A 24,037-nucleotide genomic window follows, 5' to 3' on the forward strand; every position below is an offset into this window, starting at 1 on the left:
GGTTCACCATCACGAGGTGTTTTACTTTCTCTGCCGTTCAGCTGGTTGGAGACGTCTTCCCTCCATAACTTCAGTATGCTCTGGGCATTGGTTACTAGAACACGTCTGGAGGTTGTAAAATAATATGCTTCGGTCGTGAAACCTTCTGTTAGTTGTCGCATCTTTTCGTAGAATTTTCGGGCTTCATCCCTGGCGGCCATTTGGTTCTTTCTTTTTGTCCCTATATGCGTCTCGCTTCCCTCTTCAACCCTTGGTATCCATCTCATCCCGCACGTGTTGTGGTAGTTTATAACGTTGCGAGGTAACCTGTCTATTTTCTCTCCACTGCGACACTTCATATCTACAGCTGCTTCATGATTAATTTCCTTAGCTACTCTATACCTACATACATATTTAATTATATCTTTTTTTTGTACTTATCATTTTTTGTACTTCACTAATTTTACTGATTTAAATGGAGATTGATTGTCCCAAAAGATTCCTTGGCTCACTGTTATGTAGTCAACTGCTTGCAGCTGACTTCGGCGGCACTCACATTTCAATCATCTTGCGGATTCTCTTCCTTCTTGTTTATTTCGACTTCTTTTCTTTTATTGTTTAAACACCCTTTGGCGAAAGAAATAAAAATGGGTGGAATTTGAATCAATGGAAGAATGAATAGCGTTTAATTTGAAAAACAACAACACTTGCTGTTGCAGCTAAGGTGAAGTGAATAACACCGTTTTCCAGAGTAGGACATTTTAAGTTAATTGATTTCGCACAAAATGAGCTAACAGTCACATGAAATTGTTAATTTTAATTTAGCAAGAAGTATGCGAGAGATAATAAGGGAAAAACCAGCAAAGCGAGAAGAATTTACGGAGACTAAGTTTAACATAGGACATAGGATTTTATACTTCCAAACACTTTAAAAATTATTGTCACTTAAATGGACTAGAGATTTGATAACTGAGAAAGATATAGGAATAGGAATGATTTATTAAGAGATTATGACAATTCCCTCACAGTCTTTGATTTTTGAGTGGCTACGAAAAGCTCTTTCTTTGTTTTACCGTTACATTCACTCATATTGAAACATCAAATGTTCAAAGGCTCTGATTGTTGTACTAAATAGTATGGGGGAACTAGATATATAATCTCCATTTATGCGATTTCCATGCTCAAAGGTAATCAAAACCTTTATCCTTTCTTCTCGCTGGTGTTTAACACCTATCTTCCTATATTGTGTGATTTTTTTCAGGATTACTAAGTTGAGGTAAACCGAGCTTTTGCTAAAACTAATTTCGCATAATTGATGAGAGACATTTATAACACATTAAATGCATAATTTTGTAAATCAAACGATTTGGTACCGCCTTACGGAGCTTCTTATTCTGGAAATTGCAATGACAGCATTTAAATATGGTACACATACGTTAATTCGCGGCTTTATGAGGCAAAACAGGAACATTTTCTGAAACCGTTATTTCCAGAAAGCTCCAATTGCTGTACTGGGCTGTACTGAAATTCTACAGCTTCCAAAAAGATTCAAAAATAATAACTACATTAGCCAACTGCCGCGAAATATGCGCCTGATCCACTGTGGGTAGCGGGAGGCCGCAAAACCGCCAATTTCCAATACATTAAAGTGCTGAATGTGTTAAATTTTTGTTTTCGTTGAATTTTTCACAAAACTTTTGTGCAAATGCAAATAAAGTGTTGTGGTAGTCCGAAGAGAAAGACGGTGACATCCCTCACCGAGGACAGAGCGAAAGAGAGGACGAGAAAGAGCGCACACGATGTGTCACGGAGTGGGCGACAAAAAATCCAAATTCTAACCTCAAACCTATAGAATGGCATATAACAACAACAACAGCAACAATAGGATGTGTTAGTGGAAGTGGCGGCAAAACAGCCGTTTTTTTTGTTTTTGTTGCTGTCAGCTGACAGGCTTGCATTGGCAAAAGGTTTGCTTTTGTTGTTGTTGTTGTGGATATATGCACATGTCGAGCGTGCTGCGTGTTTGCTTTGGCAATTTATAAATGTGTGCGTGTGTGGGTGTGTAACTGCGTGTTGCTGCCACTTCTGTTGTTGCATGCACAATTCTAGCAATTTTTGTTTTTGTATTGCGTTCATTAAAAAAATGTTGTTGCCGCTGCTGGAAAAAATCAATAGAACCAGACAGGCAAAAAAATGTTAGCGTTGCCAACGAAAATGCTAACAAAAAACACTTGCAACAAAAATCATAAAAAACGAGCAAAGAATCTTGGTGTTTTTAAGCGAGAAAAAAATCCAAATGAATGAAAATGCATGGTATGGAGCGTTGGACGCGCGCAAAAAGTGAATGCTCGATGAGCAAAACACAAAAATTTTCTAAAAGAAATGCGAAAAAATTGTTCATCAAACGCAAAAAAAGGTTTGCCTTCCCGCAAACAGCTGTGGAAGGAGGTGTACACGGGTCGCCGTGGCGGAAAGGCAAAAACAAAAAAAGGTTTGTGATGTAACCAGAAAGAGTGAGGTGCAAATTAATGGCGAAAGGACACAGCTCTCCAACAAAGCAACGCGGCTACGAAAGTGGTGGTTAGTCGGGAGCCACTCGGCGCGGTGTGATGTGGGTGGCATGAAAACGCAATAAATGTGGGGTTTAGAGAAAGTTTTGTTTTACTTTCACGGCTGCAACGCGGTAATGAAATGAAATGAGCGGGCCTGTGTAGAATGCTGCCTCTATTCCAATGGAACCGTTGGCGCTGGCGTGGGGAGTAAGCCGTAAAATTAAAGTGTAATGGAAAATAAGGCTATAGTGTGACCAACAAAACTAGACTCGATGCGAACATTAACCCAACATAAGACTTGCAGATTGGTATCCAAGTACATGTTTATGCAGCAAATTTGCTGTTCTGAGAGAGTATTGAAATTTGTTTCTATCTCTTCGACCGGAATGTTCAACCCGTTTTTTAAATTATGAAGCCTACCGAAGACGTGGATCCGATCCGTTGCTAAGATATAAATGTTGACATCGTCTGACTGTATTCTTTTAATACATTTTATATAATTTTCTATAAGGCTCCAAATATAAAATCAGGAACAATAAAATATTCGCAAACCAAATTTTAATCGATCGCGATTGGACGAAATTAATACATACTTTCCTACTGCGCGCATGTGGTGAAGGAACTGAGATGAACTTGTTTGGAATCCAAAAGGAGTTTCGAAGTTCTACTTGATTAGGCAGATGACGATAGCTCCATTTTCCGGCCCGGAGAAGTCGAATCAATAAAAGTTAAGCCAAATATCTTGATGCTGACTAAAAAATAAACCCAAAACGTAGGGAGAGTAGAAACTGAACCGCAATAGGTCCATTTTGGAAACCTTGCTTTAAGTTAAGTGAAAGCGGCTCCAGGTGGAGGAGTTTTTAGTGCTTACATCACTCACGTCGCATGACGATCGCTACATGTTGCGAAGGCATTTAAAAAAAAAAAAAAAAAAGGGTTCCAGGTCCAAGCAAGTCATTAAGCCTTGAAATGTTAATGCCTGTACATACGCTCGGAGCTGCACGCGAAGAAATAATTTTAGATTTAAGATATTAATATAATTAATTTGAAGTTCTCGGGCAAACAAGACGTGTGACGAGGTAATTGAGTTCATTGGTGTGATTCATTATTCACTGCTTGCCGCATTTTACAATATTAGCCCTGGGTTAAATAAATAAATATATAACAGCAAAGTGCCAAAGACTAGTCCGCTGGCTAAGGCGGCCCTTTGCGCGTTGAAAGAAGAAGATAGGAGTGGTGAAGTCCACTGGTAACATAGTTACGAATCGGCCGCTGATACAGTTACAACGTCGCCTACCCCAACCCTACGCATTGCAGCTATCTTTTGCGGCTTACAACCTTACAACTCAGTTACATCCCCGTTCGCAGCCTCTTCAGCAACCTCACACAAAGTATTGCTCGGCAATGCAAAGGGTTCGGAAGAAATTGCAAACGACGCGCGTTGTGTAAAAAAATGTGTGTTTTGTAGTTTGCTTAATTTTTTTCTGATTTTGCGCTCTTCGCTTTGCGCGAATGCTGCTATTGCCACTCCGCCTAACTCTCTATTTCGCAGCCGCCTCCTTGACCGCGCTAACGGCCAACACCGAAGTCAATGTGTTAGTCACCATGTGCACTAGAAGAACAGCGGCCGGTTGAGGAGGAGGCAACCAACACAGACATACATGCATGTATATAGTAAGTGTGTGTGTGGCAAGCAAGGGTACAACGAAAGGCATCGGCTTAGCGTTGATACGGGTCGCTGTCTCGTGCGCATGCAAGCTGCGGCTGTAATGGTCGGCAAAAGGATAAGAGCGGGCTGTGAGGAAATTAAAAACGAGCACAAAAAATGTGTAGAAAAATCGTAAAAATTGCATGAAGTGTTGGTCAAAAGCGCGCTGAAGTAGGATGCGTTGTTGCTGCAACTAAGGCGGCTAAGGGTTTCGACACAAAAACAACGAACGTGTAAAAATCAGCCGATTTGCTGTGGCGCTTGTCTCTCATTTCTCTGTGTTTTGCTGCTGTTTTGTTTATCAGAAGTGGGAAGTAGTGCCATAGTGCGGCATCGGTGCAGGAAGACGCAGCATAAAAGGCAGCAACAAAGTGGAAGCCTTTTTTCCATTACGTATACTGACCACTGGCCGCCGTACATTGAGTGCGAGCTGACGCTTCACGGCAGCTTCTTTTTTCGCGGCATTTTTTCCCAACCACTTTTCAAAGCGTTTTTTCTCATAACATTTTTGTGTTTGCAAGAAAACAAACCGAAAAAATAGCTAAAAAATGCATAGACGCACGCGCCCACATACAAGCACACCTCGTGCATAGAAGTTTTGGCTTACGCCTTTTGGTCACCAACACCGCTTTTCACAATTCGGCAAAACAGCGCGCAAAATCGACTACCACGGCGGCACTTTTTTGCTGAGCTGCACACAATTCCTCGATTTTTCGTTTCTGTTTTAATTATTTAATTTTGTGCTGGTTGTTTTTGAGCTTCTGCAGGAGTGCTTCCATTTTATTCCTTTCTGCTATTTTGAAGCGCCATAACCCTTTCTTTTCCTTTTCTGCAGTGTGTGCGTAGTGCTAGTGGGTGGTGTGAAAATGCGTTGCTTTTGTTATTGGGTTTGAGGTGTCTTTACCGCTATTTTGTTGATGGCTAGCGTGAGTGTCATCTCGGTGAGCTGTTGCAGGCGCTTATTGCAGCGCTCACTAATGTCAGCGTTGCTCTTGTTCGCGTGATTTGCTTAAACTTTGCAAGGCTGCCGAATGACTGGCTTCGTGAATATGGTTTTATTGAAACCCAAGAAGTTTTGCATACTTCTTTACTTAGCCATTCGCCCACCGCAGAGTTTCAAACGAAAGTTTATAATTTCCTTCTGAGTATAATCTCGACGCTATTATTAATATAGTTTTACAAAACCCCTTTGGTGTTACCGAGTTGACCCTTCCTTTGTTGTGCAGTTCGACGTTGTCCGATAAATAACATTTTTAAGCAGTCAGACGCCTTCAGACTACAATCATATTTTCGGTTAATATTTTGAAATACACTCCTTGCTATGCCTCCTCAAGGGAAGCTCTTTGCTTTTTAACGGGAACGTATGGTACTGTATGATTACAGAACTGCAAAATTACGAGTCGCATAACAGATTACCGGAATAGATTGACTTGTTCGTCTTTCCTTTTTCACGGCATAAAGCTACATAAAGATTTCGAAAAATTGTTTATTAAATTGAGTTTTAATAAACGATAATAAAGTTTTAGTTAGGTTTATTTGCGACAAGAGGAAACCCAAAAGCCCAATTGCTGGATTTTAAGGTTGTTGCTGTTGTCGAGATAGCGAAACTGTCTCTAACTCGAGCTTAAGTTTATTAACGCAGACCTGTTAGCATGGATCCAAGAGTGGGATTGATAGGAGCAGCATATTTATGTACTTCTTCTTCTTCTTTACTGGCGCAGACACCGTTTACACGGTTATAGCCGAGTTAATAATATGAATAAGTAACGCTAGTCGTTTCTTCTTTTCGCAGTTTGGCCGCAATTTGAAATACCAACTGCAGCCAGATCCTTCTCCACCTGATCTCATACTTACTGTCTCTTTTACAAGCAGATACGTTGTGTTAAAGGGTATATCCTTTTAAGAAGTTGTTCTTTTCCTGACATGAATTAATGACAAGGCGGAAAATGACTACCCTTATATTTTATAAGGTGAGCTTGCACAGTTCTCAAAGGCAACCATCATACAGTTATATTCTAAAGCAGTTGCCAATAAATATGTAGGTCGAAAGCATGCCCGTCCGCAAGCAGCCACACTGAAACTTCTATTGGACATTTTCTTGAGAGTCGCTCAATAGCTCGGTATATTATTTTAGAAGTCTATGCACAAGCTCTGGTCACGATTAACATTCACCTTGCTCAATGATTTCAACGTCACTAGAAGACTCCGTGTGTTCTTCTTTGACTATACCTAACTCGTTTTCCGCTAAATTCTTTTGTTAGGAGCAGCAGAGTCTGCATCGTGCCCCTTTTAGCGTCCACGACAGACTCACCGCACAGAGTCTTGAAGGCCTTAAGGAATTTCCGCCTCTCCGTTAACAGATTTGGATTACAGGCTCTAATGAGCAAAAATATGTCCCATGCCTCAAACAATAACTTCTTCAACAATATTTGCTTATGTGCATGAAAGTTATAAATCGAATCAACCTGTTGCTTAAGTGGATCAACAGTAGGTCTCGCCACGCGTGTTCAACGGACAGTGACAAAAATAAAATCTATTCGTAAAAATATGTAAGTAATTTCAAAAAAACACATAACACTGCATAGTCACGAAAAATAAAAGTACAGTGGTAACCTTCAACTAACTTTTTCAAAAGCAAGCGGCAATTAGGCAACGGTTACCAACTGCAAAGAGATAATAAAGACCACCGTTTTCTATATTTTCTAGGCCATTTGAAGCGCTTGAGCGAGAAGTGATAGGCAAAAAAATATTGGACAAATATCGCAAATAGTAAAAAATTGGCCAATAAAAGACACAAAATATGCAAATCCTAAAAAATGTTTGCCCAGCCGCAAGTGTTGTCCAGTCAGTCATATAAAAGCCGTACGCATACACACACGCCCACACGTAATACTCACGAATCAATTTGGCGCGATTTAGAAAAAATACTGTTATTCATTTCCGCCTAGCTAACCGCTGGCGCGCTCAGTCAGTCATTTAGTCGTGCTACAAGCCGGGCATGTCGCCACTTTTTATTTTCTATTTTCTATTTGACATTTGCGCTTAGATTGGCCGTCAAAATGTACTAGCGCTGCAATGGATTTTGTTCTTGCTTTTGCACTTTTTACACTTTTTGTTGTTTTCTAGTTTTATATGTTTTTCTTTGCTTTTGGCAGCCGGCCCTGGAATGCACGTGCAATCTTTTTTATTATATTTTATTAGATTTTTTTACAATTAGAAGTTTTTGCGTCGCTTCGCTCTATTTTCTAGGTTATCGGCATTTGTTTGCATACTTTTTGGCGATTTGAATGTTGGATTTTCACTTTCAGCGTTTTTTCTAAATTTTTCCGTGCGCGTTTTTGTTTGCCTACAACTGGTTTTTAGTAATAGACATTTAATAGCAACTGGTGTTCTAGAATTTTTAAAAGGCAATGCAACACAAAAGAAGTGGCGATTGCGACCCGCGGTGTTCAATGTCTGTGGCCGCGTTTGCGGTCAACAAAAAGTTCGCTTTTCAAATAGGAATGCATTCAAGAAAAAAGAAACTAGACGGCATTACAAAAAGTTACTCAATAAATTGTTTTGGAGAATTGAGCAATTAGGTGGCTAACATTTGATTGCTTCGTTTTCAAACCACACTAACTCAATAGTCAGCATACATTTAGGCGGTCAAAGGTCAAATTAATAGAGTTAAGAATGGCACGCTATGGAATTGACGTATATTTTTTGAATTATATTTTTCCAAGTCAGGGGGGATTCAGCATAGAATTTAATGGTGGGGGACTATATAAAGTGGACATTCCATTGTCCGGCCGTGAAGAAGTTCGAATAGCAATTGCGAACCATTGTTGTGGTGCACGAACTGATACAGCATCGTCTCCGTAAACTTCATACATTTCATTGGAGGCTTGTGGCATACTTCCCTTTTTTATACAAAAATTTCAAAATACTATATAGCAAATTTCTTTATTATTATCACTTGTTTTTGAACAGCTGTAACTTTTTTCAACTTCACCGAATTTAATTTTGATTGAATGAAGCTTAAAATCTCACCTTTCCAACAATATACATATATTGTATGACACAATGTGATTGGTAGCACTGGAGATATACGACTGCAACGACGTCTTTTGACAAAATACGAAACTAAATGGAGAAAGCTAATAGACGGACAAGGAGATATTCTTTAAATTAGTATTATTTGTATGGTGGATAGAGTGTATTTTCTTTTAACATTTTACTCGCATCACATACTCAAATCCCGATCATCTAATACAGTTTTCAGTACTTTATTTTCTCTCTTCTGTTGAAGATTGTCGTTAATTTTATTTTTGTATTTCCTTGTGATTCCTAGTATACGAGTATATGTACACATGTAACCGAGTCTAATATATTTTCCTTTCAATTACTTTATTGTACACTTATCCATAACTAATTGTGTATTGTTTCTCGCTCTTTTTCTCTTTCTCTGACTCCTTCCATCTTTGCATTATAATTTATGCTAACAAAGTGTGGACAACATAGTAAGGAAATTGCCGATTATAACGGATGGCCATCAGCGGCGGCAACTCGTAGCCACATGTCAGCCATCAAGCAAGGATATGAGGTACATACATACATATTTATTAACGTATAGTAAACAAAATTTTTCGATATCGAACTTAGCTGATTTCACTATTGAGCTCAGCATTGTGTCGTGAAATCTAAGTTTGCTCACATTCCCTAATATTGAATTAGTCATCGTTTTTGAAAAGTTAAAAGCAAAAATATTAAAAAACAAGAAAAAAAACGTTAACTTCGGCTGCTCCGAAGCTAATATACCATTCACAGGTGCATTTCTTTTAGTAACTATGTGTTCAGTTTGTATGGCAGCTATATGCTCTATTTAACCGATCTGAACGATTTTTTCGGAGATTTTTCGGAAATTTTACCATAAGCAGTAATCCATGTCAAATTACGTGAAGATAAAGCATTAAATGCGAAAGTTTTCCATACCAGCACTAGATTCCGATCGTTCAGTTTGTATAGCAGCTATATGCTATACTTAACCGATCTGAACAATTTCTTCATTATTTCATTATTATATTAGAAAATAACCTGTGCCAACTTTTATGAAGATACATTGTCAAATGTGAAAGTTTTCCATACAAGAAATTGAATTGAACAGTCGTCCGGATTTCAAATCTTCTCATCATGATGTCAACTTATATATGATTCAAGTAGAGAAACTTGTTTCAATAGGTTTTTGTTTTTTTCTGTCATGTTACAAGATTGTTTGGCATTTCATCATGGAAATACACGACGAACAACGTTCACAAATCGTTCAACTTTATTACGAAAATTCACGTTTTGTAAGGAATCTCTTTCGGGCGTTTCGCTCCACTTAAAGTCAACATAATCGGCTTACTGAGCCGACTACTATTCACAACAATATTCGCAACACCATCACCCATCTTGAGACCCAGCATTCATTATTGGATAATATTCGACCGAATAGACTACGTCTAGCACGCAGTGAAAAAAATATGGCAGACGTAGATGACAGTGTAAACGAAGACCGTGGAGAGTCGATTCGGCACGTTCGCAGCAAGTCGGACTGAGGTGTGGAACGACATGACGCATTTTACGACGAGATCTTAAATTGAAAGCGTAGAACATACAGTCCGTGCAAGAACTGAAGCCGCTTGACCTTCCCAAGTGAAATCGTTTCCCTCTGTAAGCTCTTGAAAAGCCCCAAGAATATTCGACGTTTTCGAGCCAAATTATGTTTACCACTGCGACCTATCTCTGGCACAAAGCGTATATATGTGTATATAGTATATATATAGAAAAATTGCCGCACCTAGGAAATGAAGAAATTAAAGAGATGCGATGTTATCCAGAAAAAAACAAAGGTTTGGTGTGGTTTGTGGGACGGTGGAATCATCGATCCATTTTTTTTCAAAAATGTAGCCGGTGAGAAGGTAGTCGTCAATGATGGCCATTATCGCGCCATGTTAACCGACTATTTGATGTCTGAAATTGAAGCTGGTGATCTCGGCTCCTTTTGGTTTCAACAAAACGGCGCCACTTCCCACATATCGCATCAATCAATGGATTTGTTGAGAGAATACTTTGGTGAGCAGATAATTTCACGTTTTGGTCCGGTCGATTGGCCACCAAGATCGTATGATATCACACCCTTTAACTTTTTCCTGTAGGAATATGTAAAGTCTAAAATCTATGCGGACAATCTCACGTCGATTCATGCCTTCGAGCAAAACAACACGCGTTGCATTCGCCAGTTACCCGTCGAAATGCTCGAAGAAGTCATTCAAAATTGGACTTTTAGACTATTCCCCATTAAATTTAAAGTTTCGATGTTTTTTTCTTTAAAGGAGTAAGAAACTTCGAAAGGAATCACCTTTTTTAACACTATATATATCTCGATCAGCTTTAGTTACTGTAAAATTTAGGGATAGGATTCAGTTCTCATGAACTAAGAAAAATTCAAGATTTATGTTTTTCACATATTTATATTAAAATAATACATATATGAAGAGTTACACTGCTCGCATAAAGAGAAAATGTTTGTTTGTTTCCTTTGATATTCACTTTCGCGACTAACTTTTAAAATGAGTTGAAAATATAGTTTAGGAAAGACTTAAATGACGGCATTTAGCCACACAAGGGCGGATATTCGTCAGATTGATCGGGACAATCGAATTTGCCATCACATTTTTTGCTTAAATCTACGCATCCGCCATTTCCACATTGGAATTTATTGGGTTTACAAAACGTAGGAGGTTCACAATTTTGAAACGCTTCATCACTGCCATCCAAGCAATCGAATTCTTTATCGCAAACTTTTTCAGCCGGTATACAAGCGCCATAGTGACATTTAAAAGCTCCATATGAGCATAATGTGGCTTTACAATCCATTTCATCAGATCCATCTGAACACTCTACAGACCCATTACACCAGTCCAGATCATCAATGCATTCACCATTTTTACATAGTGATCCCTCGCAATCTTCATAGTCATCAGCTGAAAATAAGTAGAAAAGAAGCTGAAAATCGGTTTGAAACTCCGGCACATTTTATAAAATAACGTTATGTCAAGAAAATATTTGTACTCAGCATTGCATGTTGTTAAGGTATTTAAAATATACATTTTTATTTGCATATAAGTAGCAAAAATTGTCGTCCGGTTTAATCTGCAGTATCCACACACATACATAAGTTGACTCATACAATCTTGAGTGCGCTATCGCAAACGTGAGAGATTCCGAGAAATTCTCATGTATACATAAATGTTTCTTTAGCATAAATATCAATGCTTTGAGAACGATTATTTTAAGACATTCATAAGGCTATGAGCATGGTGAAACATCGTACAAAGTGAAATTGAACTATTCGCATAAAGATCTAGAAAAGTAGTTTTTATTTCACCGTCACTGTAACAGTTTTTCTTTCAAAGTGTTCTGAACTGTACACAGATATTAATAGTAACAGAACAATTTACACTTGTGTTAAAATTCCAATTTCTTAACACAGGTACTATAACGATTAAATATATAATATTGCCGTCGCAAAGTGTGGACGGCAGTAGATTTTTCACATACCCTCTATTGCTAAGGCAACATAGCAGATAAGCACAAAAATCACGAAACGCATATTTCTGTATATATGTATGTATGTAGTTCACAGAAGTTGATTTATTCCGTAGCAACTGCTCGCGTTCCTCTATAATTGACTACTGATTAAAGCTTTAGCGCAATGAAATGCTTAAAGATGCTTTGAGAAGTGGCTCTTTCTTCAAACACCATGTACGCAGATGAGGGTGGTTCGACAATTCCCATTTGAGAAGTATATCGGCCAAATTCCTGTGGCATATAAGAAACTAGTAAAATTCATTTCTGTAAAAGGTTCGAAGAGGTATCCTATTACAACCACACTCTAGTTAGGTCAGGAATTATTGATTGAAGTACAGGAAAGCCTCAGAAGACCGGGACAAACTACATTATTGTGGCAAAAAGTTGCTCAGAAATTGTAAATAAAACGCAAAATATTTAATTATACACCAACATTTATTTTGCCGCACTCAAAGCCATCAGATGAAATACACTTACGCCAATGATCTATCCAGTCCTCGAAACACTTTTCATAAACAGATTTTCATCTCCTTCAGCGAATACAAGAAAAAATCAAAAGGAGCCAAATCTGGTGAATAAGGTGGTTGATCGATGGTATTCATTGAGTTATTGGCTTTAAATTCCGTCACAATCGTGGCCCGATGCGATGGTCCATTATCATCGTATAACATCAATAAATTGTTCTTTTACAATGCCGTTGCCGTTTTCGACATACTATATGTTCTCCAAATATAATTCCTTATTGACCGTCCGACCTTCCGGAACAAACTCATGATGCACCAAACCACAATTATCGAAAAAAATGAGCATCACTTTGATGTTTGTGCGGTTTTGGTGTGGGATCGAAATTAGCACGATCAAGCATGTGCAAAGAGATCTGTTTACGGAACTCTTTTTGAAAAAATCCAGCTTTATCAGGGCGAGTCGAGCAAGAAGGCGTATCATACCTTTTAAACGGACTCACGAGAAATGTCGAGCTATCTTGCCATCTCTCCAACACTTGGCTGACGTTTTTCTAACACCACATCCTTCACTTTTTTAATATTTTCATCAGTTTAATAGGTCGAAGATCGTCCAGAAAGAGGCATGTATTCAACCAGAGACAGCCTTTGAAGGTTTTTAATAAAACTGATTTACCGCTAGCGACCTTCAACATTCGCATTGATTTCGCAGACGAAATTAGAAATAAAAAATTTGAAACAAATTCTTTGTACGATATTTTTATCCATAGTTTTCTACTACTGAGGTATTAAGTACTTAAGCAGTTATTGTAAACAAATTAGTTGACAGATCGCGCTCATATTTGCCATAGAAATTAAGGACCGACCTACCCAGGCAATTTAATTACGATTTCCGGGAATTTTTTTGACAGAATGAATATTTTAATTAGAGATCTGCTGCGCTACATGGTGTTTGCTCTCATATTGTTTATGCTCTCGTAGAATATTAAAAACGCTAAACCATAAAAAATGAAGTACACGTAAGCAAAGGCTGAACTCGGTTGTAAACGAAGATTTTCTACTATCGCAAGAAACAATGCCGATAAAGTACTTTCAAGCGTTGGCTAAAATTTATATTAAAACTGTTACGAAACAGTTCAAAATACATACATTATTAGATGAAAATTAATGGATTACAATTAAATTTAGTAAATTATTAACTTATAGTATCATTGTGGTACTTATACAACCAATGGGGTTCAACATAATATGAGCCGCTCAGTGCACACATCGATTGACTCCATAAAACGAAAAGTTGAGAAACACGATGATGTAATGCATATTGTTTTTAAAAATTCCTCTGATAACACTAGCCGACAATTTTGACATTTTTTTTCTGCTCTGAAACCAAACTTGTTTTTTTATGTTGCTTTGATAAGGTACATATATAATTTGAATATAAAAAAAAAAATTGCTAGGTCCAGGTTAAGAGAAAAATAAAAGTAAAGTTTTTGCAAAAAATATATTGAATATTACAAATTTTTATCCCTCAATTTATATTTTCTTGTACTTTTTTCAACTTCTGCTGTATTGGTAGTCAGGATTATCACGTAAACATATCCAGCAATAGTCTGCCAGCATGCTAGGAGTCCATTTGCCTTGATACCTTTTCTCCATACTCAATATGTCTTGGTGAAATCTCTCCCCATGTTCATCACTGACTGCACCTAAATTGGGAGGAAAGAAATCCAAGTGCGAATGTAGGAAATGTATTTTCAGGGACATGTTACACCCTAAAGCCTGAAAATCCGTCAATAGGCTTGATATGAGTTCTTCATAATCGGGTGATTTGGTGTTACCCAAAAAATTTTTTACAACCTCAACAAATGAAAGCCATGCTTTTTTTTCTAGCGTATTTAGTTTAGAGACAAAGTTTTGATCCTTCATAACTCGTCGTATGTCCGGCCCCACAAAAATCCCTTCTTTTAATTTCGCATCACTAAGTCTCGGAAATATACTTTTAAGGTATTGAAAACCTTCTCCCGTTTTATCCATTGCTTTTACAAAATTTTTCATTAAGCCTAATTTTATATGAAGGGGTGGCAATACAATATTCTAGGGTTCAACAAGACGAAGATTGGACACACTTTTCTGATTAGGTACATAGTCTGTTCTTTTTGGCCACTCTTTTTGGATATAGTGTTTGCTTCGAGCTCTGCTATCCCATTCGCACATAACACAGCAAAATTTTGTGTAACCAGCTTGCATACCTAGTAACATCCCAACTACGAGTACTTTTAAATCAGAACAAATTTTCCAAGAATGTTTAGCATACTGTATTTTTTGTAGTAGATTTTTGATATTTTCATAGGTTTCTTTGATATGTACTCCATACGCTAGACGTACAGATGGAAGTTCGTTACCATTATGTAACAAAACCGCCTTCAAACTTATTTTCGATGAATCAATAAATAGTCTCCACTGATCAGGTGAATAGGTACAAAACATTTTTTCATAAGCCCATATATGGAAATGACAAATTTGGTAGAAAAGCCGAGCTGTGCCGAAAGAAACGAACAAACGATCGCCGATTGTCACCGCTTCGCTTGCTACTCGAACAAGGTTGCGTAGATTCATATTGAGCAAGGTTGCGCAACCTGAATCTATCGCAACCTTTTCCGAACTCGTATAAGAAGTATAACTTCAATAATATTATCGTAATTGGACCTAAGGATTTTTTTTATTATTTTTCTAATGATATACATACTAACAGGAACCAAAATATATAATTTTTATTTCAGAGCAAAATCCATTGTCGGCTAGTGTAATTTAAATTCAAATATATAATGTGGAATGCATAATTGCAGATATAGCTTCCATCTAACAGTATATAAAGTTAATAAGAAAGAAAGGCCAACAAATAATCGTCAGAAATGTTACACTTTTTATGTGACTGATGGAGTTAAACGATTTGGCAACTGAAAAAAGTAATAAAGTTAGATTTAGTCTTTTCATTTTTAAGTTTTTATTACAAAAAAGGTTAGGTTAGGTTAGGTAAGATGGCTGATCAAAGATCCCACGTAGACTAATAATTAGTCCTTTGTGATGCCATTAAAAAGGAACTCCCGTGTTCGGACTTACATATTGGCGAAACGCTTTGTGCCCAATACATAGTTACACAGACGCTTAACTTCAACACCCGCCAGTTCGGTGGGGTGTCCAAAGGTATGCGTCTCCAAGTGTCTGAGTCTTGACCTCCCAAAAGCGGGACAGTCAAGCAGGAAGTGCTGGCTTGTTTCTACCGCATCTTCTTCCAAACAGCTTCTGCAGTCGGCATCCGGTAGGATTCCCATTCTTACCGCATGTAGGCCAATAGGACAGTGGCCTGTTAAAAGACCCACTAACAATGAGAGGTTAGCCTTACTGAGGGCTAAGAGATCATTGGATCTCCGACGATCTATCCTGGGCCAGAAGGCTTTTGCAACCGCACAAGTGCCGGTGCTGGCCCAGCGTTGAACGAGCATCCGCGTGGCCCAGCTATCTAGTAATAGACCACAAGAAGAAACAGGAGCGCCGATCCGTTCCCATTCTACCGATAATGATTCTAGGGTACCTTTCCTTGCTAACTCATCAGTTTTACAATTGCCTGCAATTCCGCTATGGCCCGGTACCCACACCAGTCTAATCACAAAAACTCTAGCTGCTAGAGATAACGACGTTAGACATTCTTCAACCAACACTGAACGCACTGTGAATGAGTTCAAGGCCAATATAGCCGCTCTACTGTCTGAGTGAATAGTCACTTCTCTGAAGGTGGATGCACTCCGTAGCAGCAAATCAGCTGCTACCTTGATGGCTGCGACCTCAACCTGGAATACACTACAGTAGTCGGGAAGTCTGAAACAGGAGTTGATGGAGAGCTCCCGACAGTAGACCCCCCCACCAACCTTCCCCCCAAGCTTTGACCCATCCGTGAAGAAGCTTGCTGCCCCCTCCTCCAACGGCTTCTTCCCACCCACATCTCCCTCGTCGGTATGTGGGCAGAGAAGGAGCCGCCAGAGTTCGGTTTGGCGACTCCATGATCCACATGATATGGTATGCAGTCAAAGTTTGTAAGGATATCCGAATGACCAGATGCACGTTCCTTTAAGAAACCAGATTCTCTGAGTCTGATAGCCACCTTCGCGGCTATGCATCTACCGGCAATGTCCACCGGCGTTATATTCAAAATTGCATTAAGTGCCATGGTTGGGGTGGATCTTAACGCACCACATATGCTAATTAGCGCAGCCCGTTGATCGCTTTCGAGTTTCTTGGCCAGTGTGGTCTTCCCTAAAGCCCTCCACCACGTGAAGACACCATAGAACAAGATGGGCTTTACTATGGTGTCATAGAGCCAGAGGACCACTTTCGGTGAGAGACCCCATCTTTTGCCAATAGCTCCTCTGCAGCAGTATAAGGCAATAGATGCCTTTTTTGCTCTCTCCTCGATATTCGGCTTCCATGAAAGCTTCTTATCCAGGATGAGCCCTAAATATTTCACTGTATCCGCCGGTTGCAGGCGAATACCTCCCATCTGCGGCAACGGTGCCGCCGGGATTTTATATTTTCTGCTGAATAAAAAGGTTTGTTATTATACATTTTTATCACAGCTTTTCCATTAAAACGAATGTTGGAAGTTCGGTTATAAAATAATTTTCGTAATTAATTTATAGCAGATTTATGTCAGCGGCATTATTCTTTAGGATGATTCAGCAATATTATTAATAATGTCTCCTTCATCAGCTGTATGCGAATTTCTTTGGCGTATATCAGGCCCAAGGCCCTGTGACGGTTACTTTTCTGTTAATGATAGACGGTTCTACAGATTTTGTTGACAAAAAATCTGAGTAAGTCAATTGGATTAGATGCAACGACGCTTTTTTAACCTGTTTTGATTATATGGTCCCTCTTTTCGAAAGTAATATGTAAACGAATGTGATCTTCGTTTGATAACTTTGATACAACCTTTTAAGAAAATATTTTGGTCAAGTTGACCACTTGACGTGGTTTGACCCCTATGTAAACAATAAAACTCTTTCATGGCAGCCTCTCTCTCATCCAAATAATTTTTTGATTGCAAGTTCGACGCCATCTGCATTGTATATCGACAGAGGTATTAATTTTCCTCCCTTATTCCTGTATGCCAAACCTTTTATCCTGTTATGATTTTGTTAATTTTGTATCCATTTTACAGGATTACGACTTCTTTTTCTCCCAATCAATATGCTTGTTGGGTTTGTACTATTGCAATCCGATTAATCTGAGGAAAACGATAAACGTCTTCTTAACCAATCATCACTGCTTTCCTCACTTACATTATTAGTCTCACTAATCTTGATTATAACGGGATAATATTTATTGCTTAAAAAAAAATCTGGGAGTAATGTTGAAATAACTAAGAAATACACAGTAACATTCAGCGTGCGAGATCACTGCCATACTAACTACCGCTTGCATTGTGTTTCTTTTTATCCGATGCGATTTTGTTACGAATATTATTGACAGGGAGAGAGCATCTTCGGCTGTTTAAAAACATATAAGCGTCGATGCACGGCCAGAACAGATATGGCGTTACTGAAATGATTTATATTAGAGTATGGAGTTAATCGAAATGGCTTCTGAAATAAATTACTAATTATTCAGTTGCCAAAAAAATTTGCCATTTAACGGTACTAATATTTATTATTCAGGAAAGTTATTATAAATATAAAAAGTTATGACTATACCAAGGGCTTTGACACTCAAATTTAAGATTTTTCAAAAAATGGAGTTAATCGGATATACATACATATATGAGGAAAAGATCGACCAAAGGTTTGAAAATACATATGTATATAAGAGACATGAGATTTAGACCAATGTCTAGACCATATTCATTCATGCTTTATCATTTTAATTTATATTTAAGAAAGCTTCTCCACACAATTTCATTAAGGTACCTTATATAACGGGTGATTTTTTTGAGGTTAGGATTTTCATGCATTAGTATTTGACAGATCACGTGGGATTTCAGACATGGTGTCAAAGAGAAAGATGCTCAGTATGCTTTGACATTTCATCATGAATAGACTTACTAACGAGCAACGCTTGCAAATCATTGAATTTTATTACCAAAATCAGTGTTCGGTTCGAAATGTGTTTATCGACAAATTTTGTTCAGCGATGAGGCTCATTTCTGGTTGAATGGCTACGTAAATAAGCAAAATTGCCGCATTTGGGGTGAAGAGCAACCAGAAGCCGTTCAAGAACTGCCCATGCATCCCGAAAAATGCACTGTTTGGTGTGGTTTGTACGCTGGTGGAATCATTGGACCGTATTTTTTCAAAGATGCTGTTGGACGCAACGTTACGGTGAATGGCGATCGCTATCGTTCGATGCTAACAAACTTTTTGTTGCCAAAAATGGAAGAACTGAACTTGGTTGACATGTGGTTTCAACAAGATGGCGCTACATGCCACACAGCTCGCGATTCTATGGCCATTTTGAGGGAAAACTTCGGACAACAATTCATCTCAAGAAATGGACCCGTAAGTTGGCCACCAAGATCATGCGATTTAACGCCTTTAGACTATTTTTTGTGGGGCTACGTCAAGTCTAAAGTCTACAGAAATGAGCCAGCAACTATTCCAGCTTTGGAAGACAACATTTCCGAAGAAATTCGGGCTATTCCGGCCGAAATGCTCGAAAAAGTTGCCCAAAATTGGACTTTCCGAATGGACCACCTAAGACGCAGCCGCGGTCAACATTTAAATGAAATTATCTTCAAAAAGTAAATGTCATGAACCAATCTAACGTTTCAAATAAAGAACCGATGAGATTTTGCAAATTTTATGCGTTTTTTTTAAAAAAGTTATCAAGCTCTTTAAAAATCACCCTATATTAACCGACATTACAGGTTTAAACCCCACTAGTAAGTACCAAGTCACTATATCGGGTACATTAGAGCTAGGTGAAGTTTTGAGCTGATTCCATATTTTCTTACGAATAGATGAATAGAAGTCATAGACCGACCGAGGTATTGGGCATAAGGTATATTTCTCTTTGGCGCCAATTGAAGATTCCAAGTTTTGCCAGGTTCTTCTCCATCTGGTCTTTCCAACGGAGTGGAGGTCTTGCTCTTTGCTCTGCACCTCGAATTATTTTTTCTAGCAGTACATTGAAGAAATCGCACGATAGGAAGTCGTCTTGTCTGAAAACTCATTTGGTATCGAACGGATCGAAGGCGTCATTCCCGATCCTGACGGAGATTTTGGTATTGCTCAACGACGTCGCGGCTGTGTAGTATTAGTTTTGCGGGGTTACCAAATTCAGACATAAAGGCAGCTCCATTTTGTGTTGTAAAAAGCAGCTTTGAAATCAACAAAAGGTCGGTCCTCTTTTTTCGGGTCTTTTTCAATACTTGGCACATGGAACATATCTGGTCAGTTGTTGATTTTCCTTTAATCTTTCGCACAATACGGTCGATAGAACCTTATATGCGATGTTGAGGAGGCTTATCGCACAATAGTTGGCTGCTAGTTGCCATCTGATCTTCCCCCTTTGTCATCTTGCTCATTTATATACGGAATATTTAACTTTATAACGGGTGATTTTTTGAGGTTAGGATTTTCATGCATTAGTATTTGACAGATCACGTGGGATTTCAGACATGGTGTCAAAGAGAAAGATGCTCAGTATGCTTTGACATTTCATCATGAATAGACTTACTAACGAGCAACGCTTGCAAATCATTGAATTTTATTACCAAAATCAGTGTTCGGTTCGAAATGTGTTTTATCGACAAATTTTGTTCAGCGATGAGGCTCATTTCTGGTTGAATGGCTACGTAAATAAGCAAAATTGCCGCATTTGGGGTGAAGAGCAACCAGAAGCCGTTCAAGAACTGCCCATGCATCCCGAAAAATGCACTGTTTGGTGTGGTTTGTACGCTGGTGGAATCATTGGACCGTATTTTTTCAAAGATGCTGTTGGACGCAACGTTACGGTGAATGGCGATCGCTATCGTTCGATGCTAACAAACTTTTTGTTGCCAAAAATGGAAGAACTGAACTTGGTTGACATGTGGTTTCAACAAGATGGCGCTACATGCCACACAGCTCGCGATTCTATGGCCATTTTGAGGGAAAACTTCGGACAACAATTCATCTCAAGAAATGGACCCGTAAGTTGGCCACCAAGATCATGCGATTTAACGCCTTTAGACTATTTTTTGTGGGGCTACGTCAAGTCTAAAGTCTACAGAAATAAGCCAGCAACTATTCCAGCTTTGGAAGACAACATTTCCGAAGAAATTCGGGCTATTCCGGCCGAAATGCTCGAAAAAGTTGCCCAAAATTGGACTTTCCGAATGGACCACCTAAGACGCAGCCGCGGTCAACATTTTAATGAAATTATCTTCAAAAAGTAAATGTCATGAACCAATCTAACGTTTCAAATAAAGAACCGATGAGATTTTGCAAATTTTATGCGTTTTTTTTTAAAGTTATCAAGTCTTAACTTTATATATGTATATTTCGATTAGTTTCAAATGCTGCAAGACCATTAAGAATATGGAACGGTGCGTCAGAGCAATGATTTTGAATATTTTTTTAATATTATTAGGAATTTAGTGATAATATTAATGGCGATAATTTAAAATTTAATTTATATTTGTATTTCATTCCAGGCTAAAATGAACGACCATCACAATAACTTACAAAAAGGTATGAAACTTAAATTAATTAAAATTTGATGTATAGTATATATGTAGTTTAAATAGTAGGTACGTACAAGTACTAGTTATATGTATGTATACTAAATAACACGAACGAAAGGAGTGCAACTTTCGTGGGTGTCGTAAATATTGTGTTCAATGTGTGTATGAATGGTATTCGAGTTGCTACCCACAACTTCCAAACAGAAGACATTATTCTAACTTTTTTTTTATATATATTAAGGAGGCTTGAAAGGTTGGTGTCATTTGAAATATAGATCAATCCGCAGCCTCTACGATTACCTCTTCTTGATCCGTGAACAAGATTCATTAAATTTGGCTCATGGCTATTGTGGCCATTGGATCGTAGATTGTGAGCTGACGCCACGCCTACTTTCCACAAAGCTTACGTATTTCGAAATGATTCACGCAACTCGTTCCTTTAGTATTTGTTGTGTTTAAGTCACATATGTAAGTGTTTCTATCAACTTACGTCATTCTAATATAATTCGGCCTCTTCTATTAGGTTCATTGTCTTGGTTCTCAAACTTATGACTTATACCAAAGCTGGCAAGCCGAAGAATGATGACTCGAACGAACATTTCGACAGCTAACCAAGGAATGGCCCCCATACAGTTTTGTCCCAAGGCCTGTATCGTAGCGGGATTGTCCGCATAGACTTTAGACATATCCTCACAGAAAAAAACCCAACGGTGTACTATTAGAAATCTTGATGGCCAATTGACCGGCCCAAAATGAGATATTATCTGCTCACCGAAGGGTTCCATCAATAAATCCATTGACTGATGCGATTTGTGCAAGGTGGTGCCGTCGTGATGAAACCAAATGTCGCCGAGAGCACGAGCTTCAATTTCAGATATCAAATAATCAGTTAACATGCGCGATAATGGTCACCATTTATGGTTACGTTCTCACCAGCATCATTTTTGAAGAAATATGGGCTGATGATTTCAACGCCCCACAAATCACACCAAACCGTTATTTTTTGGATGGAATGTCAGCTCTTGAATTTCTTCAAGTTGCTCTTCGTCTCAAATGCGGAAATGTTGCTTGTACCCATTGAGCCTCATCGCTGAACAAAATTTTGCTCGAAAACAATGGATTTTCTTGAAACTTTCAAGAGGCCATAGAGCGAAGCAATGACGCTTGGAAGGTCGAGCGGATTCAGTTCTTGCGCAGGCTGTATTCTATATTCTTTTAATTTATGCGCCAAGTCGTTCCATATGTAAGTTCGAGTTGCTGCGAACGGCGTCGAATCGACTCTTTGCTTTCGGGTAAACGCTCAGCTACGGCTACCACATTTTCTTCACTGCGTGCTGGACGTGGTCTATTCGACCGTTTATTATCTAATAATGAATGCTGGGTCTCAGGATGAGTGATAGTGTTGGGAATAAAGCCGATTATGTTGACCATAAGTGGAGCGAAGCGCGCTAAACACATTCTTTACAGAACGTGTATTTTCGTAATAAAGTTGAACAATTTGTAAACGTTGTTCAGTCTTTCCATCATGCAATGCCAAACAACAACCCACGCTTGATCTGCCAAAACGGCTTCTACTTGAATCACCCGTTATCTTTGATAAAAGTTAGTCGGCCAATACCTAAAGGGTGCTCAAAATGTGGTGTCGTCTTTGGTAGCGTTTCAGACGCCACCTCGCCACTTATGAGTACTTTTATTGTTACGATGGCAGATCAGAGGAAAAATTACGTATTCGTTTAAGTACTTTGAGTCGACTGAGACATATTGCTGACTGCATATTCGTATATATTCGTATTTTCGAGATGCATGCCTCCAAACCATTGTGGATGTTAATCGGATCTGGAAGGAAATATTTGTTCCTGCGGATTTCTTGAAGTAACTTCTCCCATGCGCATTCGTTTAATAATGTCAATTTTACATAAATCGCATTAGAAGTTTTCCAAAGTCATGATAGTTTTTCAAAATTACCTAAACATCTACTCTGAATAGCGGTAATTTAGCTTTTTTATCCACTACTTGTTTATATTTAAATAGATAAGGTTGCAGATTACTATCTGCTAAACTGTTTTGCGGCAAGCCGCATCGTTCGCTTGTTCAATGCATGTCACCGCAAAATGTTGCAAGCACGCACCGCGCTAGGCATTGCCGTGGCTGGTGGCGAACGCTTAGCGATGCAATCTGATGGCAATATTGTTAAATCTACGATAAGCATCAATGTGACGGCACTATGCACACTCCCACGCTGCAGCAACAACAACTGCTAGCAACAAACCTGGATAAATCAACGAACGGAAAAAGTTGCTGCACTCCAAAGTCAGCCAAGCACATTAGCCGGTAAAATATTGTAAGCAATTAACAACAGCGACAACAGCATGACCAATAATAACAACAACCACGATAATAACAATATTGTAATTAAGTGACAGCAGCATCGACATAATGCCTTAGCTTCAAAATGTTGCATCGCTTTTGTTGCAACTTTACTGACCTCTAAAACATTAACCCGAATTGTGTTACGAGCTTCTACAACAAACTGCAAGCGCTGAGGTGGCGTCTAAAATATGTCACACGCACACACACACACTTAAGCATATACATATACATACCTACATAAGTATATGCAAGCGCATGTGTACTGTAGAGGGGCGCCGTGGTAAAATCAGCAAGGTGTGTTGTTGCTTTTATTGGTGATGTTGCTGTGATTTTGTTTTCTTGTTGCTGCTGTAGTCGTATATAGACAAAAAACATGAGGTGCAACAAGACGCTTTACAAGATGTTTACATAAATTCCTTAAATGCAAACAACATGCAACATGCACTAAGCGCCCCTAACAGCAGCAAGCAACTAACAGTAGCAAGCACGTAAATGACAAGTCTACAAAGTCAGTAGTCTCTACATAAGTAACAACAAGCATGGTGTGACTGCCGAATTAACTGCTAGCGACGTTATCTCCGCCAGCTGTAGCAACCCTGTGAGGAAAACCGTTACCACGCTTGGAGAAGTCCAGACG

The 24,037-nt window shown here is 38.7% G+C and overlaps 2 protein-coding genes across 6 annotated transcripts in view; one reads left to right on the forward strand and one right to left on the reverse strand.

The window, feature by feature from the left end:
- Positions 1 to 24,037, forward strand: part of LOC105228567 (zinc finger protein rotund) — a 190,122-nt gene that overhangs the window by 49,661 nt on the left and 116,424 nt on the right. For 4 of the 5 annotated variants that reach the window (XM_049449172.1, XM_049449174.1, XM_049449170.1 and 1 more), the window contains 2 exons: positions 8,729 to 8,824; positions 21,001 to 21,037. In XM_049449172.1, the coding sequence (XP_049305129.1) occupies positions 8,729 to 8,824; positions 21,001 to 21,037 (133 nt within the window). The remainder of the gene's footprint in view (positions 1 to 8,728; positions 8,825 to 21,000; positions 21,038 to 24,037) is intronic. The other variant, XM_049449173.1, reaches the window with a different exon arrangement.
- Positions 10,714 to 11,981, reverse strand: LOC105228512 (low-density lipoprotein receptor). Its single transcript, XM_011208367.3, has 2 exons — positions 11,824 to 11,981; positions 10,714 to 11,246 (listed from the first exon to the last, which is right to left on the reverse strand). The coding sequence occupies exons 1-2, from the start codon at positions 11,873 to 11,875 to the stop codon at positions 10,876 to 10,878; spliced, it is 423 nt and encodes a 140-aa protein (XP_011206669.1). The 5' UTR covers positions 11,876 to 11,981; the 3' UTR covers positions 10,714 to 10,875.

The sequence above is a fragment of the Bactrocera dorsalis genome, chromosome 2 (genome assembly GCF_023373825.1).
Source record: "Bactrocera dorsalis isolate Fly_Bdor chromosome 2, ASM2337382v1, whole genome shotgun sequence".
NCBI lineage: Eukaryota > Metazoa > Arthropoda > Insecta > Diptera > Tephritidae > Bactrocera > Bactrocera dorsalis.

Bases quoted from the DNA above. Each gene is read 5' to 3' on its own strand.
- LOC105228512 (XM_011208367.3), bottom strand. From the start codon at position 11,875: ATGCGTTTCGTGATTTTTGTGCTTATCTGCTATGTTGCCTTAGCAATA. The intron at 11,247-11,823 runs GTATGTGAAAAA...ACTTATTTTCAG, and splicing joins TGTTGCCTTAGCAATAGAGG to CTGATGACTATGAAGATTGC.